General features: G+C 42.6%; 2 protein-coding genes and 1 long non-coding RNA gene across 4 annotated transcripts; all 3 read right to left on the reverse strand.

The window, feature by feature from the left end:
• Positions 1–189: 189 nt before the first annotated feature.
• On the reverse strand, positions 190–1,474 carry LOC116224962. Its single transcript, XR_004165822.2, has 2 exons — positions 1,405–1,474; positions 190–907 (listed from the first exon to the last, which is right to left on the reverse strand). It is a non-coding gene; the product is annotated as an uncharacterized LOC116224962 (long non-coding RNA).
• Position 1,475: 1 nt separating this feature from the next.
• On the reverse strand, positions 1,476–6,371 carry LOC105904691 (class I histocompatibility antigen, F10 alpha chain-like; the record flags this gene model as incomplete). The annotated part of the gene is made up of 9 exons (XM_031586665.2): positions 6,179–6,371; positions 5,010–5,300; positions 4,598–4,888; positions 4,219–4,503; positions 2,796–2,936; positions 2,628–2,684; positions 2,176–2,238; positions 1,839–1,880; positions 1,476–1,534 (listed from the first exon to the last, which is right to left on the reverse strand). Coding segments are annotated over exons 1-9 (1,332 nt in total), but the record flags the coding sequence as incomplete, so codon positions are not given.
• A 4,699-nt stretch (positions 6,372–11,070) lies between these two features.
• Positions 11,071–22,914, reverse strand: LOC105905351 (tropomyosin alpha-4 chain-like). 2 transcript variants are annotated; one of them, XM_031585997.2, is made up of 8 exons: positions 22,188–22,914; positions 20,466–20,599; positions 20,143–20,260; positions 19,911–19,981; positions 17,765–17,840; positions 15,287–15,349; positions 15,106–15,175; positions 11,071–11,927 (listed from the first exon to the last, which is right to left on the reverse strand). In XM_031585997.2, exons 1-8 carry the CDS (start codon positions 22,317–22,319, stop codon positions 11,845–11,847), a joined length of 747 nt encoding a protein of 248 aa, XP_031441857.1. In that variant the 5' UTR covers positions 22,320–22,914; the 3' UTR covers positions 11,071–11,844. The 2 variants fall into 2 exon arrangements, with proteins under 2 accessions (XP_031441857.1, XP_031441856.1); XM_031585996.2 differs by lacking the exon at positions 17,765–17,840 and adding an exon at positions 19,346–19,421 and having other exon boundaries at positions 22,188–22,904.
• Positions 22,915–23,973: the final 1,059 nt, after the last annotated feature.

Below are 23,973 nucleotides of genomic sequence, written 5' to 3' on the forward strand. Positions count from 1 at the left end.
GTTTTCTTGTCAAAAACATGAGTGATCTCCATGAATTGTTTTAACTAGAAATTAAATTTAAATTCTGGAACAGATTAATGTATGCCTTGAGATCTTAACTTAGCCCACTCAATTCAAATGTGGCCACAATTCAGTTTTGAACATTCTAATAAAGGAATGTGTGGTAAACACTTTCAGGCAACACAGGTGTGAGACTGCAAGCTTTATTTTCAGGAAAGTTACAAACACCACAAATTCAAAGATCTGTAGGGCAAGGCTCCTTCTTATTACAAACTCAATTCATTTCACACATATAGTCCCATTATTCTAAAATACATGACCAGACTGGTTTCTACCAAGACGTGTCTTTGTTCACTAGGCAAGGGGGCGTAGTTAAGGTGACATCAGGCTACAGTTACAGATTGATGGGAGGAGAGGCTTTGACCATTTACACAAGCTCCTGATCAAATCACACAATGGACTAATTCCAGTCGTACCCACACACCAAAATGCATATTGCAGTCATAAGACCTGTGCAACTCAAAGGAGTCATATCAAACTTACACACAGCAAAAAGAAAACTAACATCTGTAAAACACAAATTAACCTACAAATGGGTTCATGAACAAGATAAGACTGATTCAGTTCTTTATATATTCGATGGACCCAAATAAACAATCATTCTGCAACATTCTAAACACACTGGTGTGATTGAATCTGCAGTATGCTCATAACACATGACAGCATTCGCAATAAAAAAGTAGAGTAAACATAATCAAAATCGACAAATGGACATAAATTGATTGATGTGAACGTCTCACATTCTACATTGATTCATTTCATTAAGTGTTCTGAAAGTTAACCCAGTTACTCAGTTCAGTTGTACTCCAGAGATAGTGGCACTGATCAGTTGTACTGATAATTAGCCCTGAAATCAAAAGAGAAACAGAAATATCAATAAATGTGATGTAAAGATGCACTCCCCAGTAAACATAACAGTAATTTGAACTGAGAACTGAACTGAACTGTCATTTTCAAATGGCATACAATTCAGATAGGACTCACAATGGGACTGTTTTCATTATTTCTACAATGAACCTGATTCTTATAACCTTCAGTAATCAGCTTGACAGCCATTTTCATCTGTGAAGACCTATGACTCATCACTGTTCACCAACAGATCATTATTAGTTAGTGTAGCCTGTGTTGTGAAGACAGCACACTCACACTCACAACCTCAGGCATGGGAGACCCATAGGTGCCGTGAGGACGTCTTTTAAGACGTCGGGGAGTGAAGTTTAATCGCTCCACAGTTCTGTACCTGCTGGCTATCGTTACATGAGGTTCTCCAAAGAAAGCTTCTCCATAGAACATTTTTGAAGAACCCACAAGGGACCTGTTTTCTGTTTGAAGAATGACACTCACCACCACCATCCAGCACATGATGATCACTACGCTGTGTTTCACACACTGGGATCAGCACTCCCAGCGCTTGACTCTGAGTTGGGAATGGAATTAACACTCCCATCGGTCTTCACTGAGCCGGTAGCGGATGCTGTTGTGAGGAAGATGGTAAATATCAACCACAACATATAAACAGTCTTGTGAATAAATAAATACTGTCAGGCAAAAACCTGCTGTTTTAACCAACTTGCTAATAAAGCCTCTTATAAAGTACATAGCCAAAATGTTTATGACAACTAGCAGAGTAAATTGTAGGACAGAGAAAGCATTTATTTAGTTAAATTAGGAAATGTTAATCTAATAGACATGAATGACTTTTACACCCCATAATTACTGAATTAGTCACTCAGTGAGTTTCAAAACATATTTTCAAATTAAAATATAATTTTTTTTACCATGTCCAATGTCCAAACCAGAGTCTTTGCTGCTACCTGAATCTGTAAATAACAGGTATTACGTGTCATAAAAAATAATCACATTCAATTAATAGATCAATTTATTAGTTACAAGTTAATCCAGGTTTACAGTACAAAAATATTACGTAAGTCATTGGTGTGAACTTTTTGGAAGATCTAAAAGGCGCAATTTTTTGTTTTAGTCCAAGGAAGAATATGATTGCACAAAAAAACTGATAAATCAAGATGCAAAAAATGGCCTGAACTGAGTTTGCTCACTGCATGGGTGCAGCCAAATCAACACAGGACCGTCATGCTCTAAAAAGAAAATACATACTCTTGTCATCTCCGTTCAGCTTCTTTTCCTCTTCGGGCATTTCATCAGCATTGTCAGCCTTGCCTATTTGGGAGACAGTAAGGAATAATCAATCTGATGGGTACTCATTGATCCCCCATATGGACTTCTTCTCTACCATCTTCATTGGAAGCCATAATAAATGTACCTTATAGATAGTGATACATATGCAGTATATCCATAAGGTATACTGAAAAGGAGTTCACAATAACTGGATACCTCCAACTTGCCTTTTACTTCAGCTCCACTCAAAACAACCTCGGATTGAAGTATTTCATATAATTTTCCACTTTTGTGTACAATGGTAAAACATTAACATCCTCTACATTCGATAATATTCTCTTTATTTATATATTTATTTAATATACTTTTGCCTGGCCTAATTTTACCTTATAAAACTTAACTTTAACATAAGAAACAATAAATGGGCTCACCTCTCGTAAGCGTCTCTGTCTCAGCTGGTGCTGCTGTCGCCTCAATAGTCCTCGTCCCTATAGCATCAATAAAAAACATGTCAGTAATTAATTATGTGATTTGGAGGGCCATTACTAATATAGACACACAAGCGTTATTTTTACATGAAATCCCACATCAATAAGAACCTGTGTTGGAGCACCTACCAGCTGGTTTTCTCTTGACAAGTAAAACCACAAGTATGACTACACCAACAAGAAGGAGAACTCCAACTCCAACTCCAGCAGCAATCGGAACAATAGGTGAAGATTCATCAAACTCAACTCCATCTGAACACAGTAAGGATTAAAACATTAATCAAAGCACTGTTTCTGTCATAGCCAAATGAACACCACTCAACCACAAGATTAATTTGTAATAATCATACGGAAATAGCTTGTTCAATTATGTACGTGATTCATGGGTCAGCAGAAGACTGGCCCCCATTCCACTGTGAGGAGTGGAGGGCTCCCCTGACCATGTGGCAGAAATGCAAAACAGAAACTTTTAAACAAGGCTCTTCATTGTGATGTGTTTTTGGTGTGTGTGTGTGTGTGTGTGTTTGTTTGAAGTATGGTTGTTTTCTAAATCTGCCTGTAGGAGCCATTTCTATCCACCTTTTAGTTAGGTTTATTTTAGTGTTACTTATTTTAGCCACTTGGGGGAGTATTGCACTGGGTGTGGCACGTCACGGGAAATTGGGTATATCTACAGGTGTGATTACTCAATTAGGGAAAGGTGTGGATGGCGGGGAACACGGTTCTTACTGTAGCCGTGAAACCCACTTCACCGACAGCATCTTGTTAATAAGCAAACAGCACTGGGTGAAAGGACCGATTTTATGTACACATTTATACTTTTATAATAAACGGGAACACCACCCAAAGAGAGTTTATGCCTGGACCAAGGATTATTTGCTACGCGTTGGGAACACTTTGCCGTCCACACTGAGGCTAATAGGATAGCCTCCACACTGCCCTTTTAAGGGGATTTCATGGATCCATTTTGTACTTGTTGTAAAAGTGAAAAGCAACAAACATATTTAAAATAAACAAAACAAGGCTCTTCATGGTGAATTCACATTTGAAGACACGGATGTTGTGCTGTGTGACTGGTTTTATACTCTTGTCATACGTTTGGCAGGGAACACAAAACACCTTTCACTTTCTGTGTAATTCAATTCAGTTTGTTTTCCCTTGGTGCTGAATAGTTAAAGAAAAAGGACAGTGCTGGGCACGTATTAATGCTAGTCCTCAATGAATATATCCCTGTGTGGTGCAGTTTTGTAGTGAAAGTCCAGGTTTCAAAAATCGAAACACACAAACTTGGAAAAAACACCTTTCAGGGGGACTGACTACAATGTAAGGCCTGACTTGAGAAATGTCCCTCAAAACATGACTGAGTTAGTACTGCTCTGTAATGAGATCTGTATCAGTAAGTCTCAATAAGATCAATAAGATCCTCTGGAGTCTTACAATGCCTGATCACCTTAAGACCACACATCACATATACAGTATAAACGCTCACAAAGTTAATCAGATCGACAGATAAGGTGAAAAAAGCAATTATTACCTGTCTTCCAGAATCTGACAACTGGTGCTTTGAGGGTTTTGTGGTTTATGAAGCACTCATAATCATTGGCCTCAAGCTTTGGCACCTCCACTTGCAACCTCACCTGGTGGGTGCCATCACCATTTGGAAAGACATCTTTTAACTCAGCCTTAACCACGGCTTCCTGGCCCCTCTTAATAGACATGTCAATGTCTTTTGGATGGAACCCTGTAGCCAGGCAGGTCATGCTCAGCTTATCACTGGAGAACTTGCTTACCCTAGCAAAAAGATAAACATCTGGTGCAGCTGTAGAAGACAGACGTGAGATTAGTGATCTTTTTTTTTCTTCTTCTTTTCAGATTATTCTCTGACATAAGAAAACACGATCGACAGTACATACAGGCTTGTTTAAGTTCTTCTTCAGCATAGGCCATGAATTTTTCCAACCACCCCACACACTCTTTCTCCAGGTAGCCCTTGGTGTACTGGTTGAGGACGGGCACCCCGTCCCACTTCCTCTTAGTGGGTAGTGCTTCCGATACTGCTGCTATCCACTGCATTTCGTTTTCATCAAAGGACAGGAAATTCACTCCATCATAGTTGTACTCATCAACGCCACTGACAAATTGGGCACGACCATCAGAGTATTTGTCAATCTCACAGCCATGTCTCCAACTCAGTACATGAAGATCTGAAGGGCAAGTTTAACAAGTGAGAACAGATTGTAAAGCTAGCTGTGCAAATGTTAGCCATTGTTTCAAAATTCAGTCAATAGTTCAGTTAACTCAGTGTGTCAAAAACCACCTGCTCACCAGATTCATTCTGCTTCATGCGTCCCATCAGAATGTTCACATTGACTTTGAACCACTGCTCTTTGCTCTGGCGCGACTGGGTTCCCTTAGTCCAGTAGTCCGCGGGAAGCTTCTCTTTCATCCAGTTCTCTTGAGGGATCTTCTTCTTATCTACACTGTTGTAGTAGTCAATCTTGCGATCATCCAGGAGGCCCATTGCAGTAAACTCATAGATGTTGGGAGCGGTTACGGTCTTTGATAGGGCTGTGTATATGTAATAGAGGGAATGTCTCTCTGGATCACGTGGTAGACCTTTAGGGAATACAGAAACTGAAAGTCAGAGACTGAATTTATTGGACAGGTGTAACAACCGATAACATTACACTGCAGCAATTAAGCACACGAAAGCAGACAAAGTCCAAGTCTGCATGAATTTTATGATGTTTTCCAAAGTAAGGTATGGCTCATGTTTCAGTGTTGCTCAGTTACTGGTATCACAGGTCACTTTACAACTGATTGTAAAATATACAGCCAGAGAACTTGAAAATAAAAGCTGATTAAGCTTATTATTTTCTAATTGCTGAACACAGAAATAGCCTTGCCCCGTTCAATCATGCCATCTAAAGGGTTTTTGTGTGTTGCTTTTCAGTTCAATTGTGTGGTGCTTTTCAGTTTGCAAAATATATGCTCTATTAAGGCGTCTACAGACTGATATTTCAGCAAGATTGATGTATGTAGACTGTCCGATGATAACACTAGCTGGATTGTGGGTCTAGCGCCAGTGTAGCGTTGCCGTGTCATTTCATGCTGCATTTTGATGGCAATGTCCATAGAATATCTCCATGATATTTCAACTAGACGCGCTTGGCGCGGCCGCACAAAAAAGCGCACGGAACGGTCGCTCTGAAAAAGCCTTTTCTCTAGACAGCCGCATGCGCTCACACCTCATTGGGAACAACTGAAAAAAGAAAGCTATAGAAAAACCCCTCTAAATGGACACTCACCCTTAATAAATCAGTTAGCTACGTGAAGTTCTAAATTGTAAAGGCCTATCTATCTTGGGTTGAAAAGTTGAAGTTAAGCGACACATTTGGTTGACCTATGGTTTAATTTTCTGCCCACACTGGCAACAGTAGGACGCTAGCTTTTGTTCCCGATCACAAACAAGAACCTCAGAAAGCAGCACTTACCGTTTAAAGAGGGAAGGATGACCCCAATAAACACCGCAATTATAGTTAATCCCATTTTTTCTCTATGGCAGAGCCCTAGATTAAACCATCCGTTCCAGATCATGAGCTGCTAAAGTTTGATTTGTACCGAGACGGACTTTAGAACATGATAATAAAAATGACTCGCAACTAACCAATGAATGTTGCAGGGTGATCATAAAACTTGTTAACATGAAAAGACGAGAGACAGCGGCACTTCCATACCTGTCGTCGCCATTTTGACAATTGTAAAAGATACACATATTTTCATTGTGAAAACTTATTCTGAAGTAGACACCCAAATGCAAACTCTCACCTAGTTGACGGCATCTGCTCCTTGTTCAATACCTCTCATTCTCATCATCACCTTCTCTAGAGCTAGAACAGCACCATTATCAGTCTTCCCTGGTTTCACTAAACAAAACGAACTATTCTTAATTACTTTTTCTTCACTGTATCCTCAAATACTAACCCTCTGAGGAAGGCTGATGTCTTCACTGAGCTGAGGTTGATGGCCCTACAGGTACCATTTTCATTTTAACAGTAACGAGTCATGTAAAAGCTGTGATTGCCCGTTCACAAACAAGAACCTCAGAAAGCAGCACTTACCGTGTAAAGAGGGAAGGATGACCCCGATAAACACCGCAATTGTAGTTAATCCCATTTTTCCTCAATGTCAGAGCCCTACATTAAACCATCCGTGCCAGATCATGAACTGCTAAGGTTTGATTTGGACCGAGACGGACTTTGGAACATGATAATAAAAATGACTCGAAACTAACCAATGATGTTGCAGGAAGATTATCTTGTCTTGCATAACGCTGTCACCATTTTCAGAAATATAAAAAAAATACACACATTTCCCCAATCACTATTTTCATTGTGACTACTTATGCTGTAGTATTTTTCTAAAAGCCAAATAAGTTATTCGACAACTAAAATTAGTATTCAACCTTTATACATTAATACTTGGTAGAGAACCTCTTTACTGCAATCAGCCTTAAGTTTTTTGAAAAGTACCAACTTTGCAACATGATGGCGGCCCTAGACTACAGCCGTTTGCATTTCGTTGCGGTGTTTTTTCTATAGATTAATGTAGCCTCCAAATGATGATTTAGAATGACTGATATCTCCAAATATTTAAGGTTAAGGTATCTGACAAACGTCTTTATCTAAAGTGACTGACAAAACAATATTAATGATAGCAGATTAAGGAAAACATGAATTATCACAAAGTAATAATCATAATAGTAACAATAGCTATACGATTATAACTTATTTTATAGCCTATGTGTGTGCATGGGAAAATAAGAAATAAATGAGCATGTTTCTGCAGATTGTATCAGAATGTAATGTTTTATTATGATTGTTTACAGTAAGCCTAGATCTGGAGTGATAACCAAGTTTTTATTCAGTGGATTGTGATTTAGTACTTGAATCTGCAGATTTTATGTTGTGTTTATTAAATAAGCATTTTACATTTTTATATTTTGTGCATAACCCCAGATTTGAATATCATACATATGCTTTATAGGTGTGATAAATATTAAATCAAGTTACTATTTGAGTTATCACTTAGTGAGATATTTTTACTCTTACTAAAGTCATTATGCACTTCAGCAACCAAGAAATGGCAGTTAACAGGAATGGTGGAGGTCAAATTGAGGTCTGGAAGATGAAAACGTTCAGAGAGGGAAAGATTGCTACAGGGGCACATCAAAACCCCCGTAGACTGCAAAAGACCTTCAGGAAAATTTTACAGATTCGGGAGTGGTGGAACACTGTTCTTCTGGGTAGCGACACCTGCGGAAATATGACCTTGAAGTCATCAGAAGGAAACCTTTCCTGCGTCCTCACCCCTAAATTCAGCATCAGAAATTCGTACAGGAACATCTAAACAAGCCTGATGCGTTTTGCATTCTGCGGATTGATGAAGTTAAATTTGAACTTTATGATCAAAGCTATGTTTGGAGAAAAAGGGGTGCAGAATTTCATGAAAATGACACCTCTCTAACTGTTAAACACCAATCAATCAATTTATTTATTTGATCAAGAGGGACAGTGTACATTCATGAACATTAAAATGTAAATGCACCCAATTATAGCCAAAAGGCTAGTTTCCATTGGCAGTCCCCCTGCCAGAGTGAAAAAAGGCTATACAACCTAAAAAAAAGGCATTAACGTATATATCAAAAATTAAATAATAAAATAAAATCCCAATACACAAGCTCCACTTAGTCCTTAACCATGGGTAGAAGGAAAAGAACAATTGGTATACAAACAAGTGGTAAACAAACATGCTTTGGGCTCATGTTACAGCCAGTGCCATGGGAAACATTACACTGGGTGAGGGAGGAATGAATTCAGTTAAATAGCAGCTTATTCTGGAAGCAAACATCACATGTCTGTAACAATCCACAATGGACTTCCTCAGCAGGTGCAAGCTGAAGGCTTTGCTATGGCCCTTACAGACCCCTGATCTATACATCATAGGAAATCTGTGGATAGGCCTGTCACGACCCACCCTGGTCTGCGCCTGCCCTGCTGTCAGTGCTCTCTCTGTTCCCACATGTAGGTAGCAGAGTCCTTGCCGGTGCGCGCAGGTGTGCTGTATGGTGGCTTGATGAGCTCTGCTATAACAGGGGTTTTCAACCAGGGGTCCGTGGCCCCCTGGTGGTCCGCGACGGCATTGCAGGGGTCCGCGCCATGAGCCTATGTTGATCAGTTCACCATTGACTTTTTTTATTTTTATAAATATACCTGGGCCTGTCGACATATTTATGTCTGAATAGCCAAGTCGCATTGCCCAAAATACTGATGTAGAGCCATATTCAGCGAAGAAATTACACTGACAAGTATTATAGGCAGAATATATGTGTGCGGGGGGAGGGGGCGTGGCGGCGGCGGCTGTTACAAACATGAAAAAGAAGGGTAGGGGACTGTAAAATGTTTTGGGAATCACTGGCATATCAGTGGGCCGCAGATTACTTTCTGGTCAGAATGGTGGTCCCTGGGACAAAACCAGTTGAAAACCCCTGTGCTATAAGAAGGCCATGGCGCAGGGTGCAGACGGGCTCCCTCTCCTCTACACGTCATTTTGTTATCTTTTGTTTGGACACATGTACCCCCCTAGACACCCGCTTGCACTACATTTCTTGCAATTATACTGACTTTTTCTATTCTTTAATAAATATTCTGTATTGATTATAACCTTGCGTGTGGAACTCCCTATGTTCATGTGCTTGAGCCAGCATATGTAACAGGCCTCAAAAGAGCAGTGCATGTGGATAGGCCTCAAAAGAGCAGTGCATGTGGATAGGCCTCAAAAGAGCAGTGCATGTGGATAGGCCTCAAAAGAGCAGTGCATGTGGATAGGCCTCAAAAGAGCAGTGCATGTGGATAGGCCTGAAACGGGCAGTGCATGTGGATAGGCCTCAAACGGGCAGTGCATGCAGGGCGGCTCAAGAATCTCACGGAACTAAAGGCCTTTTGGATGGAAGAAAGGGTGACAATGTCCCAAACAAGATTTGAAAGACTCTTAGCTGGCTACAAAAAGTGTTTATAAGCTGTGATACCAAAGTTAAGCAGTACTGGCCATGCAGGAAGCCCAAACCTTTGCTTTGGGCCCTTTTGCTTTTTTTTATCATTTTGAAACTGTAACTGTAAAAAAAAATGTGTTTAAAAAAAAAGACACTTTTGGGAAATCCGGTCAATCCCACTGTATTTTTTTGTAACATTAAGGACAAAACACAACCATTTTAAGACACCAAATCCGGTTAATCCCACTGCATTTTTAACATTAAGGACATTAAGTGCCTCCTCACTGAGTCTGATCACTGGCAAAAGCAGCCTGAGGCTGAGAGGCTGAGGCTGCAGTGGGCACAGGCCAACCAAATACTGGACACTTGAAGACTAGGGGAAAACGTAGCCTGGTCTGATGAATCTCGAGGCACAGATAGTAGGGTCAGAATTGGGTGCCAACAGCACGACTCCATGGACCCAACCTGCCTTATGCCAACAGCCCAGGATGGTGGTGGTGGTGCAATGGTGCGAGGGATGTTTTCTTGGCACACTTTGGGCTTGTTATTACCAATCAATCAATTCAACCAATCACTTGAATGCCAGTGAATACCTATTTGAATATTGTTGCTGACCATATGCTTCATGGCCACAATGTACCCATCCTCTAATGACATTTTACAGCATGGCTCCATGGCCCAGGATGGTGGTGGTGGTGCAATGGTGTAAGGAATGTTTTCCTGGCACACTTTGGGCTCGTTATTACCAATCAACCATCGCTTGAATGCCTCAGTCTATTTGAGTATTGTTGCTGACCATATGCATCCCTTCATGGCTACAACTTACCCATCCTCTAATGACTACTTACAGCATAATGCACCACATCCCAAAGCAAAAGTCAGTGAGTTCAATGGAATGGACTTCATTCTCGAACATGCATTTTCTTAACCCTCTTCTTCTTCTTCTGCAAACGTCTCTATTGTTGCATGCCCTTATAAGGAGCTGGCCGGGTGTTTATACATGCAAATTCAGGTGTACGAGAACGTGTGTTCGATTTAAGAATCAGTGCACAGCTAAGAACACTTTGGCGGTTTAAGAACACATTTCCAGACGTTCATGAATCCGTCGGGGATCTTTCTTAGGGTTGGTCTTACGAAGTTCGTGAGAAGATATTTAAGAAGACACTTAAGAAAATGTTCGAGAATGAGGTCCAATGTTCTTAAGTGTCCTTCCCAGTCAACGGATCTAAATCCAATAAAACATCTTTGGGATTTGGGAAGTGGTAGAACGGGAGATATAGTGTTCCCAAGAGTGAATGTGCAACACCAAGAGTTCAGTGGTTGTAAAAAATCACAGGACTTTATTTTTATTTTATTTAAAAAAAAAAACTAAGAGATTTAGTTACTCATTGAACACAGACACAAGTTGTAATAAAGTCATTACATGTAGCAGTGGACATTCCGTTCCAGTTGAAATTACTCCTCACAAGACGACTCTCTCCCAGTGTCATCGCTCTACTCCACGTCTCATTGGCTCCTCTTGTTTTGGCAGTAAGTAACATTGCTTGTGATTGGCTCGAGCACCACGACCATCACGTCACCTTTCCCACAGGTACACTACAATGGTGTCATGTTTTTTAAAAACAACCCAAAAAAAGTTTTAAAAGAACTGTGCACATTCATAAAAGTGGCTCTTTGCAAAAGTTGGCCTGTGTGTTAAGAACACTTGAAAATGAAAACACATCATGCCCGTACACAAGAGATACATGGTTACGAAACAAAAATCCCCACACAACTTCAGTGGTCTCCACATGGTCTGGAAAACTAAGTGGTTGTAGACCACCAGATGTGGTTTTGGTCCCCAAACTGTTTTGGTGCCAACACAGGTGAGGGTGTTTTAAGATATTGAAAGAACTAAAGACTGAAAAGGAACAGGGAGGAGGGGGTGGGGTGGGGGGGGGGGTTACAAGGGGAGGATAAGGACGACTGTTAAGTGTTTCAGATGGGGACGTCTTTGGACATAGACATAACCCAATTACAAGAAGGAAGGGAGAAAGACACACGAGAGGAAGAGAGGAAGAGGAAGAGAGGGAGGGGGTGAGATGTTGAGATGTTTGTGCTGCTGTCGGCTCAGACGCTGCTGAGGTCCTGGAGGGTCTGGTCCAGGGTAGCATGGAGCTGAACGTTCTCATCCTTCGCTTGGGCCACTCGCTCTGCGGCACACAGGGTGTGAAGTGTTAAACGGACTTTGGAACGTGATCATAAAAATGAATGAAGACTAACTAAGGAGTGCTGCAAGGTGATCATAAAACTTGTTAACATGAAAAGAAGCAAGACAGGGGGACTTCCATATCAGTCGTCGCCATTTTCACAATTACAAGACACATATTTTCACAATCACTTTTTTCATTGTGAATACTTCTCTGAAGTAGACATCCCAATGCAAACTCTCACCTGGTTGATGGCATCTGCTCCTTGTTCACTACCTTTCATTCTCACCTTCTCTAGAGCTACAGCACCATTATCACTCTTCTCTGGTTTCACTAAATAAAACTAACTACTTTTACTCTTTCTTCACTGCATCCTCTAAAACTAAGGCTAATGTCTTCACTGAGCTGAGGTTGTTGGCCCTATGGATGGATCCCCCCCCCCCCCGAAAAAAAGATGGCAATTTGTCACAGCTGTAGCCTTAAACTATTGTTTCTGTCTGGTGCCGTTGCGCCAACATCAACAGTAAAAATGACCCTTCTTGATTAAAACTTGGCTTTTCCCAAACTATACTGACAGTACACTATTATCCAGCTTTTATGTTGAGATGTAAATATGAATGCAGATTAAGTAAAACTGCATTAAATTGCATGGAAACATTTAAGACAAGTGTGTGGTGTGTGTGTGTGTGTGTGTGTGTGTGTTTTAATGGTAGGTCAGACACAGGTGCATGTAGTCTCTGGCTTCTCTTCCTCTCATACATGTGTGTGTACACACACACACTCATCCTCATCCACTTACCCACCAGCCTCGATGAGACATTTCATTTAACAGTGCGGAGTTATGTAAAGACAGGCTATATGATCACAGACAGCATAAGGCATACAGGCTCACTAACACACACACACACACACACACACACACACACACTACCCAACCAACAGTGAAGAGACAGCGCAAATAAGGAATACAGGAAACAAAACACTATTTTTTTCTTTTTATCCTCTTTTCATTGAAGAACATATGGAACAGGAAAAAGAACAGAGCCAAAGCATCTGAAAAGACAGAACCTGGACAGAAAAGAAACAACACAGGAAGTCTGGACAAACAAAAACAAAAACAGCCCACCCTTCTGGAAGGACAAAGGGGGAAGGAGCAGAAGAGAGATAGAGAATAAAAACACAACTAGCAGAAAGGGGAAATAACAGACCAGTACAGGTAAAGAAATGAAAACGTAGACTTGGAGCATAAATAATGACAGATAAGACAGACTGAAGAGAAGATTGGGGATTGGCGGGGGGTGGGGGGGTAGAAAGCGAGGGAAAAACCAGGCAGCCGAAATGAAGAGAAGTGGGCGTAGGCCTGTGTCTGAGATTGAAGCCAAAAAACAGCCAGAGGAGAGGAGAGAATCCTGTGCCTCTTATCTGCAAATACAGAGCAGGAACACACCTCTGAGAATAACACACAGCACTAGATTATGGTCACTGAGAATAACACACAGGACAAGATTATGGTAACTGAGAATAATACACACCACTAGATTATGACCTCTGAGAATAATACACACCACTAGATTATGACCTCTGAGAATAACACACAGGACTAGATTATGGTCACTGAGAATAACACACAGCACTAGATTATGGTCACTGAGAATAACACACAGCACTAGATTATGATCACGGTTAGTCGGTGAGTACTCACAGTGCACGGCTTCCTCTCTACAGTGTGAGTGCTACCAGTGTTACAACAGCATTGGTAATCATCCTGAAGCCCCAACTCTCTAAAGCCCTTTTAGCAAGCACACACGCTAGGCTGACATATTCACTCATCAACTCTTCTCATCTGTGGGTGATATTCATTTAAGTGGTCGACTACTGACTCCGACTGTGTGATTACTGCTCATGAGGGACCTCTTGCATTACTTCTCTACCACACCTGACCGGGCTCATCAATAGCACCCGAGTAAATTAAACGGGAATTCAGCTCATCAAGGGCATTGTAATCAGTAAGAGTCTTTAATGGGGTGTAGCAGATGTTGCTGCTTCGGAGTTCACCTACAGCTGGGCCAACAGATTGTGTTCTGTGTGCCATTTATTTCAGTGGAACTTCTTCGGTTTAACAGCAGAGGGCACTCTCTACATACTCTTCACACCATTATACAAGTTTACGTGAGACCCCCAGTTTAAGTATAACAAATTCCCATTCCATCACTAGTAACCAAAAGGGAAGGGGACAGCCACTGTAATATAGATGTGTTCTTATACGCAGGACAGATAACTGTTATATAGCTGTGTTCTTATACACAGGACAGAGAACTGTAATATAGATGTGTTCTTATACGCAGGACAGATAACTGTTATATAGCTGTGTTCTTATACACAGGACAGAGAACTGTAATATAGCTGTGTTCTTATACGCAGGACAGATAACTGTTATATAGCTGTGTTCTTATACACAGGACAGAGAACTGTAATATAGCTGTGTTCTTATACGCAGGACAGAGAACTGTAATATAGCTGTGTTCTTATACGCAGGACAGAGAACTGTATGCTTCATGCCTCAACTCTTAAAACATCCAATATCAAAAGAGTCTCAATATCTCAACATGCAACACAGCAGGGTCAGCCATGACACCAGTGTTAGACTGCAGAATTAGGCTTGTCTGAGCTCATACCACTCCATGTTACATCTCCTTTACACACACACACACACACACACACCATTAGAGTTAGCGTTAACCACTGACGGCACACAAATGGACAGAGTAATTACATGGAAGTCATGTCGTTGAGAGCATGGTCCAGCTCCTCGCTAATGGCCTTATACTTCAGTTTCTGAGCATAAAGCTCATCTGTCCATCCGGAGAGAGAGGGGGAGAAAGAGAAACAAGAGACGAAAAGAGAGCAGGAAAGAGAGAGAGTGATAGAGAGAGAAAGAGAGAGAGAGAAAGGTGAAGAAGGAGAGACCAGGGCCGTGTTTGAAAGAAACAGACAAGTGTGAGAGACAGCGAGAGGAAGTGAGAGGAAGAATGAGACGGAGAAAACAAGAGAAAACACAGGAAGGAAATCAGTTGTGAAGCAGGAAAAGGTATAACATCACAAAGCAGGATGGAGCCACGAGGAAGGAAAGAGAAGACACGTGATGAAAGAATGAGAGAGAGAAAAAAAGACAAAGTTTTACCTTCCAGGTCATCAATGGTCTTCTCCAGTTTAGCCACAGACCTCTCTGCAAACTCAGCACGAGTCTCAGCCTGGAACACACACACACACACACACATTATTTTAATATACTTCAGACAACAAAGCTACTGTGTGTATGGGGAGGTGAAAAACAGAGGGAGATGTGGTGAGATAGGACTTGCCTCTTTCAGTTTATCAGTCAAGATCTTGATCTCTTCCTCATATTTGTCCTCTTTCTGAGAGTACTGCAGGAAAAGATAAAAACTCAGTGAGTTTTAAGATCTCCTTCTCACACACACGCGCACGCGCACACACACGCACACACACGCACACACACGTTCCTATTGTAAAGCACAGGTTTGCTTCCTGTTAACTGATATCCTGCATCCATCACAACTATATCAGCAACCTAATCAGAAATCAAACAACAACCTAAAGCACAAATACACTTGGAAAGGGGACCTGCTGGTACCAATGCCGACACTCTGTGTATACATGGGAGTGTGAGTGCGAGTGTGTGTGAGTGTGTGTTTCGCTTCTGGGAGCTCGGCCCGTGTGGACATTCTGTGGTTAACTGCGCTGGAGACTCACACAGCTCTGCCTGCCTTGCCTGTGTGTGTTTGTAGAAGGCTGGGCTAGGTGTTGTGTGGATGCCAGTGACTAAAAGCACATCAGGGCTTGTCCACTGGAATGTGGCTGGAACAGTCACAGGCATGAGCCTCAGTGTGTGAGTGTGTGTGTGTGTGTGTGTGTGTGTGTGTGTGTGTGTGTGTGCAGGTCATGGCCTCAAACTGCCTTGTTTCTCTTGGAAACTCAATGTTCTGTTACCCAAAACAGCCTGTAATTTCTTAAGCATCGTGTTCCAGGTATATTTTTACAGGCATGAATATAACAGAATATAATCTCTGAGGGACTTTCCTAGGACTTTCCTCCAGAAGGCTACCGTTCCACCTCACTGAACCTTAAACTCACCTCAGATCCTCGTATTACAATCTGTCTAAATCTACTAATGTTTGGACTGTGTGCCAACTATGTGCCTTGAAGCCTCTTCTGGGAAGTGATTACAGAACATGCGGGTCTGTAGCATCTTCGAGAATTTCGACTGAAGAGTCAGTCATGGATTTTAATGTGCAACACGGCTCGCCCCCCCCCCCCCACAGCAGACCTGTGCGATCAATTGATTCTCAAGAGCCTAAGTAGATAAATGTTTCTATGTAGTAGACTTCATATTGACAGTAATAAAAACCATTCCAAGTCATTTCATTAAGTGTAAATTAATATTTTGGGCGTCATGTTCCACATCACTCCACACAGACAATCGCTGACATGATGGGTATGGACATAATCCAATCACAATGCTCCAGCAGAGTGTGTATGTCATATGCCATGACATCTCTGCCCTTTTGCTATGTATGATAAAGCACTGATGCAGTCTGGGTAAAGGCCAGCGGTCCAAGAAACCCTTTCTTGTTAGATGTGCATGACTGCACAGAACTGATGGATCTGGAACCGCCACCAACTGTAACGGACAGAGCTCAGCTGACTGACTGTGGACAAATACTCTTGTGACGGATACACGACTAAACCTTTCCATGCCACCTCTCAGATGTCTGGCTACAGTCACATGTCATTTTTTTTAATCTGTGAACTAAATTGTCTCTTTTCTCATAGCCTGCATTTACATCTACGCATACAAGACAATCTTGTTTCACTTTGGACCAACGCGTCTTAAGTACAGCCCCCCCCCCCCCCCCCAAAACATCTTTTTGTGACAAAACTATTGGGAGTAGAGAGCTAATATTTGGGACTATACCTATTAAGAAGTGTATGAACCTTGGTTTTTTTCAGCCAAATCTGAGACTGTCGAGTGGGAGCCATTGTCCCACTTGACATGGAATGACTCATACAAGACAATCTTGTTTCACTTTGGACCAATCCCTAACTTCATTCTCTGATTATGTCTTCTTTCTTCCCCTCTCTCTTTAGACTCCACTTCCTATTAAAGGTTCAGACCTTGATTCTAATCCCATACACTTTAGTCGAGTTTAGCGATTGGTGTTCATGCAGTGTTTGATGCTCGTACACAGTCCTGGCTCTGCAAATGGGAAAGAAACATAGTGGCTCAGGCCGAGCCACAAACAATCCCAGCCAATCAACATGGTGCTTCAGAAGCACAGAAGGGAGGGGTTTCATTGTATTGGCTGTTCAGCACAAATATCAACAACCAATTGCCAATATGAATACATGTCTGAGGTTTTGACTTGATTCGATGTATGAATGATCTGCCTGCCCCTTCTTTTCTCACTTCCCTTCCCCCTCTTTCTATCCCTCTACCGGTCCAGCCTCAAGCAGATGGGGACCCCCTCTGAGCTGGGTTCCAGTTAGAAGGGAGTTTTCCCATGCCACAGTCGCCTTGTGCTTGCTCTAGGGGGGGTTGGTCTTGGGCCCTGTAAAGTGCTCTGAGACCATGTCTATTGTTTATAATGGCACTACACAAATCAATAAAACGAAATTGACCCTATTAAACTGGGAACCCGAGCATCTCAATGGACCATAAAATCTTCACACTACACAGTCGACTACACACCCACATAATTGGATCCATGCACACACGCGCACACACACACGCATGCAGTAAAGGCACCTGGGGCCAGCGGTACCTTTTCGGCTTGGGCCTCCAGGCTCTTAAGATTATTGGTGACATTTTTCAGCTCCTCCTCAAGCTCAGCACACTTACTGCACCGGGGGCGGCCATTTTGATGAGAGGGCAAAATGGCCATAGAGGAAGAGGTGATGAAGGCATAGTGGAAGAGGTGATGGAAAAAGCAGGAGAGAACAAGGAAAGAGAGTGAACACTTGAAGGAACAGAAACAAACACTAGACGAGAAAGAAAAGCACGAAGCAAAGTTAAGCGCAATAATAGCTAGATTGCTACCATAGGCTTACAAGGGTCATAAAATGACAGAGAGAGCCCATGGCGTACACAGAATAGGGCTCCAATAGAAAAGCATTATGGTCCTCGAGAAACCCGACACTGGTCTACTGCTATGAGTGATATGAGCTATGTGATCTTCCAGTGTCTTATAGAGGCTGTGCTCCTTTGAAACAATGGTGTTGAATGGTTGTGTGAGTTCCTTTGGGATTCCAGCGGTCTGCAGAATTAAACAGGCACTCTGGCGGAGGTCAAGGGGGCTTTAAAGCATGCTTACACAAGGCAGAACAGATGTAGAGCATAGGGACATGTTGAGGTAAGCAAGTTAACTCAATCCATGCGGACAACAGGAGTGACTCCAGCAGAGAGAGCAGGCTGGGCAGGGCGTTTATCCTCAGGACTTCATAAGGGGTGTGTGTGTGTGTGTGTGTGTGTGTGTGTGTGTATCTGAGACCTAAGACACATGCAAGAGAGGAATACTCATGCGAGAGAGAGAGAGAAAGAGAGAGAGCGAGAGAGAAAGAGAAAGAGAGGAAAAAGAGAAAAGAGAGAAAGAAAGAAAGAAAGAGAGAGAAGGATAGTCTCAGACAGAGACAGGTCAGAGAAACAAACCACCAAAAAAGACAGTCCTTTGGGATAAAGGGTTGAAGAGAGAGAAACTTCGGCCTGGGGTAAAGAGTGCAGTATCACACCCATTACATGTAGTGAAGAAAGATGGCTGCCGTTGAGGAGAGCAGGTCCTGTATCGTCCCAGGCTTCATCTCCACAAGCGTCTCAGCAGACATCCACACAAACACTACACACACTACACAACCACTACACACTCACACAGGCACACTTCCACTCCCAATAAGATTACTGTTCCCTTCGCATTCATCTCTCCATATTTGGAGGGGTTCCATGAACCCCTTGGCTGACATGAAGTGCAAACCTTTTAAGTACATCATCTTTTTCATTTATAAGCAAAGACATCTACACTCACTCTCTCTCTCTCTCTCTCTCTCTCTCTCTCTCTCTCTCTCTCTCTCTCTCTCTCTCTCTCTCTCTCTCTCTCTCTCTCTCTCTCTCTCTCTCTCTCTCTCTCTCTCTCTCTCTCTCTCACTCACTCTCTCTCTCTCACTCTCACTCTCACTCTCACTCTCTCTCACTCTCTCTCACTCTCTCTCACACTCTCACACTCTCTCACTCACACTCTCTCACTCACACACACACACACACACACACACACACACACACACACACACACACACACACACACACACACACACACACACACACACACACACACACTTTCTCTCTCTCACACTACCTTGTCCTCATGGGCCTGCAGGCTCTTCAGTGTTTGGTCCAGTCCCCTAAGCTCCTCCTCCAGACCCTTGGAATTGCTGTTAGTGTTTGGGAACGCAGCATCAAAGGGGCGGGGCCGCATGCAACAAACCCACCAACCAGGGAGCAGATGGTATTCAGGTCATACCCAAACCCATGCAGGAGCACACGTGGACGGACAGACAGACACAGACACAGACACACACACACACACACACACACACACACACACAGGTATCTGGTTATGACGAGAATGGCTGTTGTCATGCAAATTAGGGCATTTTTCTCATGAAGGGAGAACAATAGGGACCAGGCTTATTATGGGATGGCCCGTCAGATGAGTCTGGGTGGCTGAATGTTTTTGAAAGAGATTCCAGTGCAGAATGACTTCACTCATGCTGGAATGTGTGCTCAGTTCACAGCTGTGTGTGGCCATGGAGGTTTGGAGCCATCCACGGTCTAATGAAGGGGCTTGTGTATAGAGACAATGAGTTTGTGTGTGTGTGTGTGTGTGTGTGTGTGTGTGTGTGTGGGGAGAATTCACTCACGCCTCGGCCAGCTCTGCCCTCTCCTCTGTGCGCTCCAGCTCTCCCTCAACGATCACCAATTTACGGGCCACCTACACACACACACACACACACACACACACACACACACACACACACACACACGGAGAAAGAGCAACAAAATGAGACATGTACAAGTCATGTGTTTTTTTTATATATGTGTATATGTACAGTATATGTGTATGTGTGTATGTATATGTGTGTTGACGCTCACCTCCTCATACTTGCGGTCGGCCTCCTCAGCAATGTGCTTGGCCTCCTTCAGCTGGATCTCCTGCAGCTCCATCTTCTCCTCATCCTTCAGGGCCCTGTTCTCAATCACCTTCATCCCTCTATCACAAAGGAAAGGAGAGAAGGGGGGGATTAGAGACAGGGGTAACGAGAGACAGATAGGCAGATGGGGGGGGGGGGGGGGGGGGCTGAGTTTCTGTCTCAGTTCAGACCAGGACTCATTTGCAAGACGCAAGATGATAAGTAAGATTGTATGTATATGCATTGTCTAATTTTTTTATGTTTTGGGTGGTTGTGTGCACGTACCTCTCACTCTCATCCGCGGCTTTCTCAGCCTCCTCGAGCTTCTGCAGGGCGGTGGCCAGGCGCTCCTGAGCGCGATCCAGCTCCTCCTCAACCAGCTGGATGCGCCTGTTCAGAGAGGCCACCTCTGCCTCAGCCTGAGAGGAGGAGAGAAGAGAGAGAGAGAGAGAGAGAGAGAAAACAAGAGATTAACACACATATATCTAATAAACAGAGGACTGGAGGAGTTACACAAGACTGTGCTTGCATTCATCTGCCAGAAAAAGCCAAGCGCGTGCTTGGTAGATGTTTTTTCGGACATACAACAACGTGATTTACTTGAACCTTATGCTGTCGTTCGTGTTTGTGCAGGTGTCTATGGTCACCATAACATCATTTCATTCTGGCAAGCTTTGCAGTGCTGAGATGATGTAATGCATCCTGTGGGAAAGATATATGTGTAATAATACCTCATACAAAAAAGCAATTCCAAGAGTGACATGCCACAAAGGCAGGAAGGAGTGAGGGAAAGATGACTAATTGCATAGATAGATATGGATGAATTCCCCATATCTTCTCTGGGGTTTTCCCCCTTTCCGTTCTCAAACTGGAGACCCAAACGCCACAGGAAAATGTCTGAAACTAAACTGACTGATTCTGAGACAATCTTGCTCTTTCAGAAACCCAGTTAATCATTGCGCCGCGTCAGCTTTGCAAGAGCGTGTGCCGTTGCTGTAGTTACTTGTACGAATCCCGGATATTACGACATCGCGGACAAACGGAGAATTTCGCTCCTAATAAGGCGGTGAGGAATCTAGGGTGAGTCTGGCGCAACACGTTGATTCGCTGGGTATGTTTGAATGAAGATTAAGCTTATCGAACGAGACGATTGGAAAATGAAAAAGCAATCAACAACAAAAAAAACTTGCATACATAAAAACGAGAGTGAAAATAGGCTACCTGACCTTGTTTGTACAACAGCTTATTAGACACTGGACAGGTGCCAGAGCAGGCAACACCAGATGTGTTAAATGTTGGCTAAGTGTGTTGTAAGTAACCTCTCTTAATATGTCACTGTACATAAATAAGAAATAACATTTTCGTATGTTATTTGGTGGAGTCTTTTTCTGTCTGGTAAAGGATAGGACGACTTGGAATTCTGTGCACAGGGAGCGATGAAATGATGGCAGAGAAAAGTCAGTTAACATTCGAGAAAAAGGCAGGTTTGTATTTGATCAGAAAGAGAGGCATACTGGGCACCCATCATCAGCGTTTGGCCCTTCCATCCGGAACGCGCCCAGTTTAGATGTGTCAGATCAGCTCATGCCAACTAATTCCAGCAGGTCAGAACAGTCGTCATCCTCTTTACAAGAATGATCTAATTTTCAAAGTTCCAGTGGCTTGGCTACAAAGTAGCACAACCGACAACTTCAGTGGTAGGTCAGATGAGCAGCGGTCGTTTCAGGTGCAGTCAGAAAAAGTGACAAAAACTATAGTAAAATCAACTCTGAATTGAATTAAAATGCGAATTCTTACTCCTCTGGTGTTTCCACAAATTCCAGTGGTACCACACATCGTTCACCAATTCCAGGGATACCATAGCATTTCCACCATCATAGAAAAAACACGCATTTCAATAGGAGAAAACTCCTCCGAAACGTAACAATGTAGCTACAGACGAAGCAAATCGGATAACAGCCAGATCTCGGTTAGGTACTTGGGAGTTTACGAAATGAGTTACTTTACCTGTTCTCTCGCGCGTTTCTCCTCCTCGACCTGCCTCTGCAAAATCTCAGCTTTCTCCTCTGCTTCATCCGCTTGTTGCTGTAAAACTTTGATTTTTCGCTTAACTGCATCGATGCTATTCATTCCGGCCATTTCTATGCTCTTATTAGTAATGTAGTGGTCGAGAATGGTTTCCTATCGAGCTGAATGGGGCAGAAGGGTGGACCAAGAGAATGGGGGGAGAAAAATGACGGCACCAACGCCCCGCCAACAAGTCAAACGCAGACAGTGGTAGTGATGGGAGTATCGGATGGCCGTTTGTCCAGAACACCCTTCCCCAGTCGCAGATCAACTAGTTCTATGAAGTTGTATGACTGCCAGGCTGACTGATAAAAAAATGACAACACTCCGTTTCAAATGTAAACCCAGTTTGGTCGCTAGAGTTAGCCAGGAAGCACCCAAAGTTGAAGAAGCGCTAGTTGTTTTTTCTCAGACGTGGCAAGCGCTTTTTATTCATTCGCTTCCGTTGTGAAAATCCTGTCGACTTTGATCGATACCACGATGCAACAGTTTTTTCATTCAAACTAAACGAATACGAAGTTAGTTCGTGCGGCGGCAGTGCGGTCGATTCTTTCGCTTCCCTTCTATCGTCTCACTTTGCTCTTTGCCTCAAGTCTTCCTTTTTCAACCCACTTCCGCCTCACTCCACCCTGTCTCCGACGGCCAGGAAAGACAATGAATGGAATGCTGATCCAGGAACAGTCCCCATACACGCTGTTTCATCCTCTTGAATTCTCGGAGCAAACAATGGCTCTGACCTGTCGTCAGTGTTAGAGGTTAGAGTCCCAGGGGACACCCACAGGTTTATTACACGTGTCATGGCCAGGTAACGTGCGTAAGCAACAAAAAAAAAGATCGATCATTTTGACACTTCACGCCACTCCCAGGTAACTTAGGGTAACTCAGACAAGGTGTTTTGTCCATGCACACTAATATTTCCTCTGATTTATTCAATTATAGGCCTAATATTTATGGTAGAAAACATTTGATGACTCTAGGCCGCTTCATATTAGATTAGATTAGATTAGATTCAACTTTATTGTCATTGCACAGAGTACAAGTACTGAGGCAACGAAATGCAGTTTAGCATCCAACCAGAAGTGCAAAATAGCAAAAAGTGCAGAGTATGTGCATATGTAAAGTGTAAGTGTAATAAGTGAATAAATAGATATGTACAGTAAGAAATAGATATGCAATATGAACAGTAAGAAATGGATATGCAATATGAACAGTAATTGGGACAAGAATAGCAGCAATTGAGGTAAGAAGTGTAGGTATGATAAGTATATGTAAAGTGCAGGTGTAAGTATTACACAGAGTGCTAACTTTTAAAAGCAGACAGTGGCCATTGATAATATTATAGAAGCCTAGTCTATATAAAAATAAAGTATGTATTTATCAAGGGTGTCACACCTTTCCATATATTACATTTAATTAATTTAGGTGGAATTACTAAAAAGTGCTGACATAGGTTACGTGTTTGTGCTTATTTTTATGCTTCTATCTAAAACTGAGCATTTCACCAAGCAACAATATTCTAATATTGCAGCACTGTTTGTTCATTGGTTTGGATCCTCTTTGGGACCAGGATGCTGATATCCCTCCCTCATCATTAACTTCAGCATCATTCTGCAGTGTCACCACAGTCAAGTAGCCGGTCCACTACTTTCTAGCATCCTTAATACACACACACACACACACACACCCCCCATATCTCATTTTGTCACAGAACACTTCTGAGTTTTTC

Source organism: Clupea harengus, chromosome 19 (assembly GCF_900700415.2).
Source record: "Clupea harengus chromosome 19, Ch_v2.0.2, whole genome shotgun sequence".
NCBI lineage: Eukaryota > Metazoa > Chordata > Actinopteri > Clupeiformes > Clupeidae > Clupea > Clupea harengus.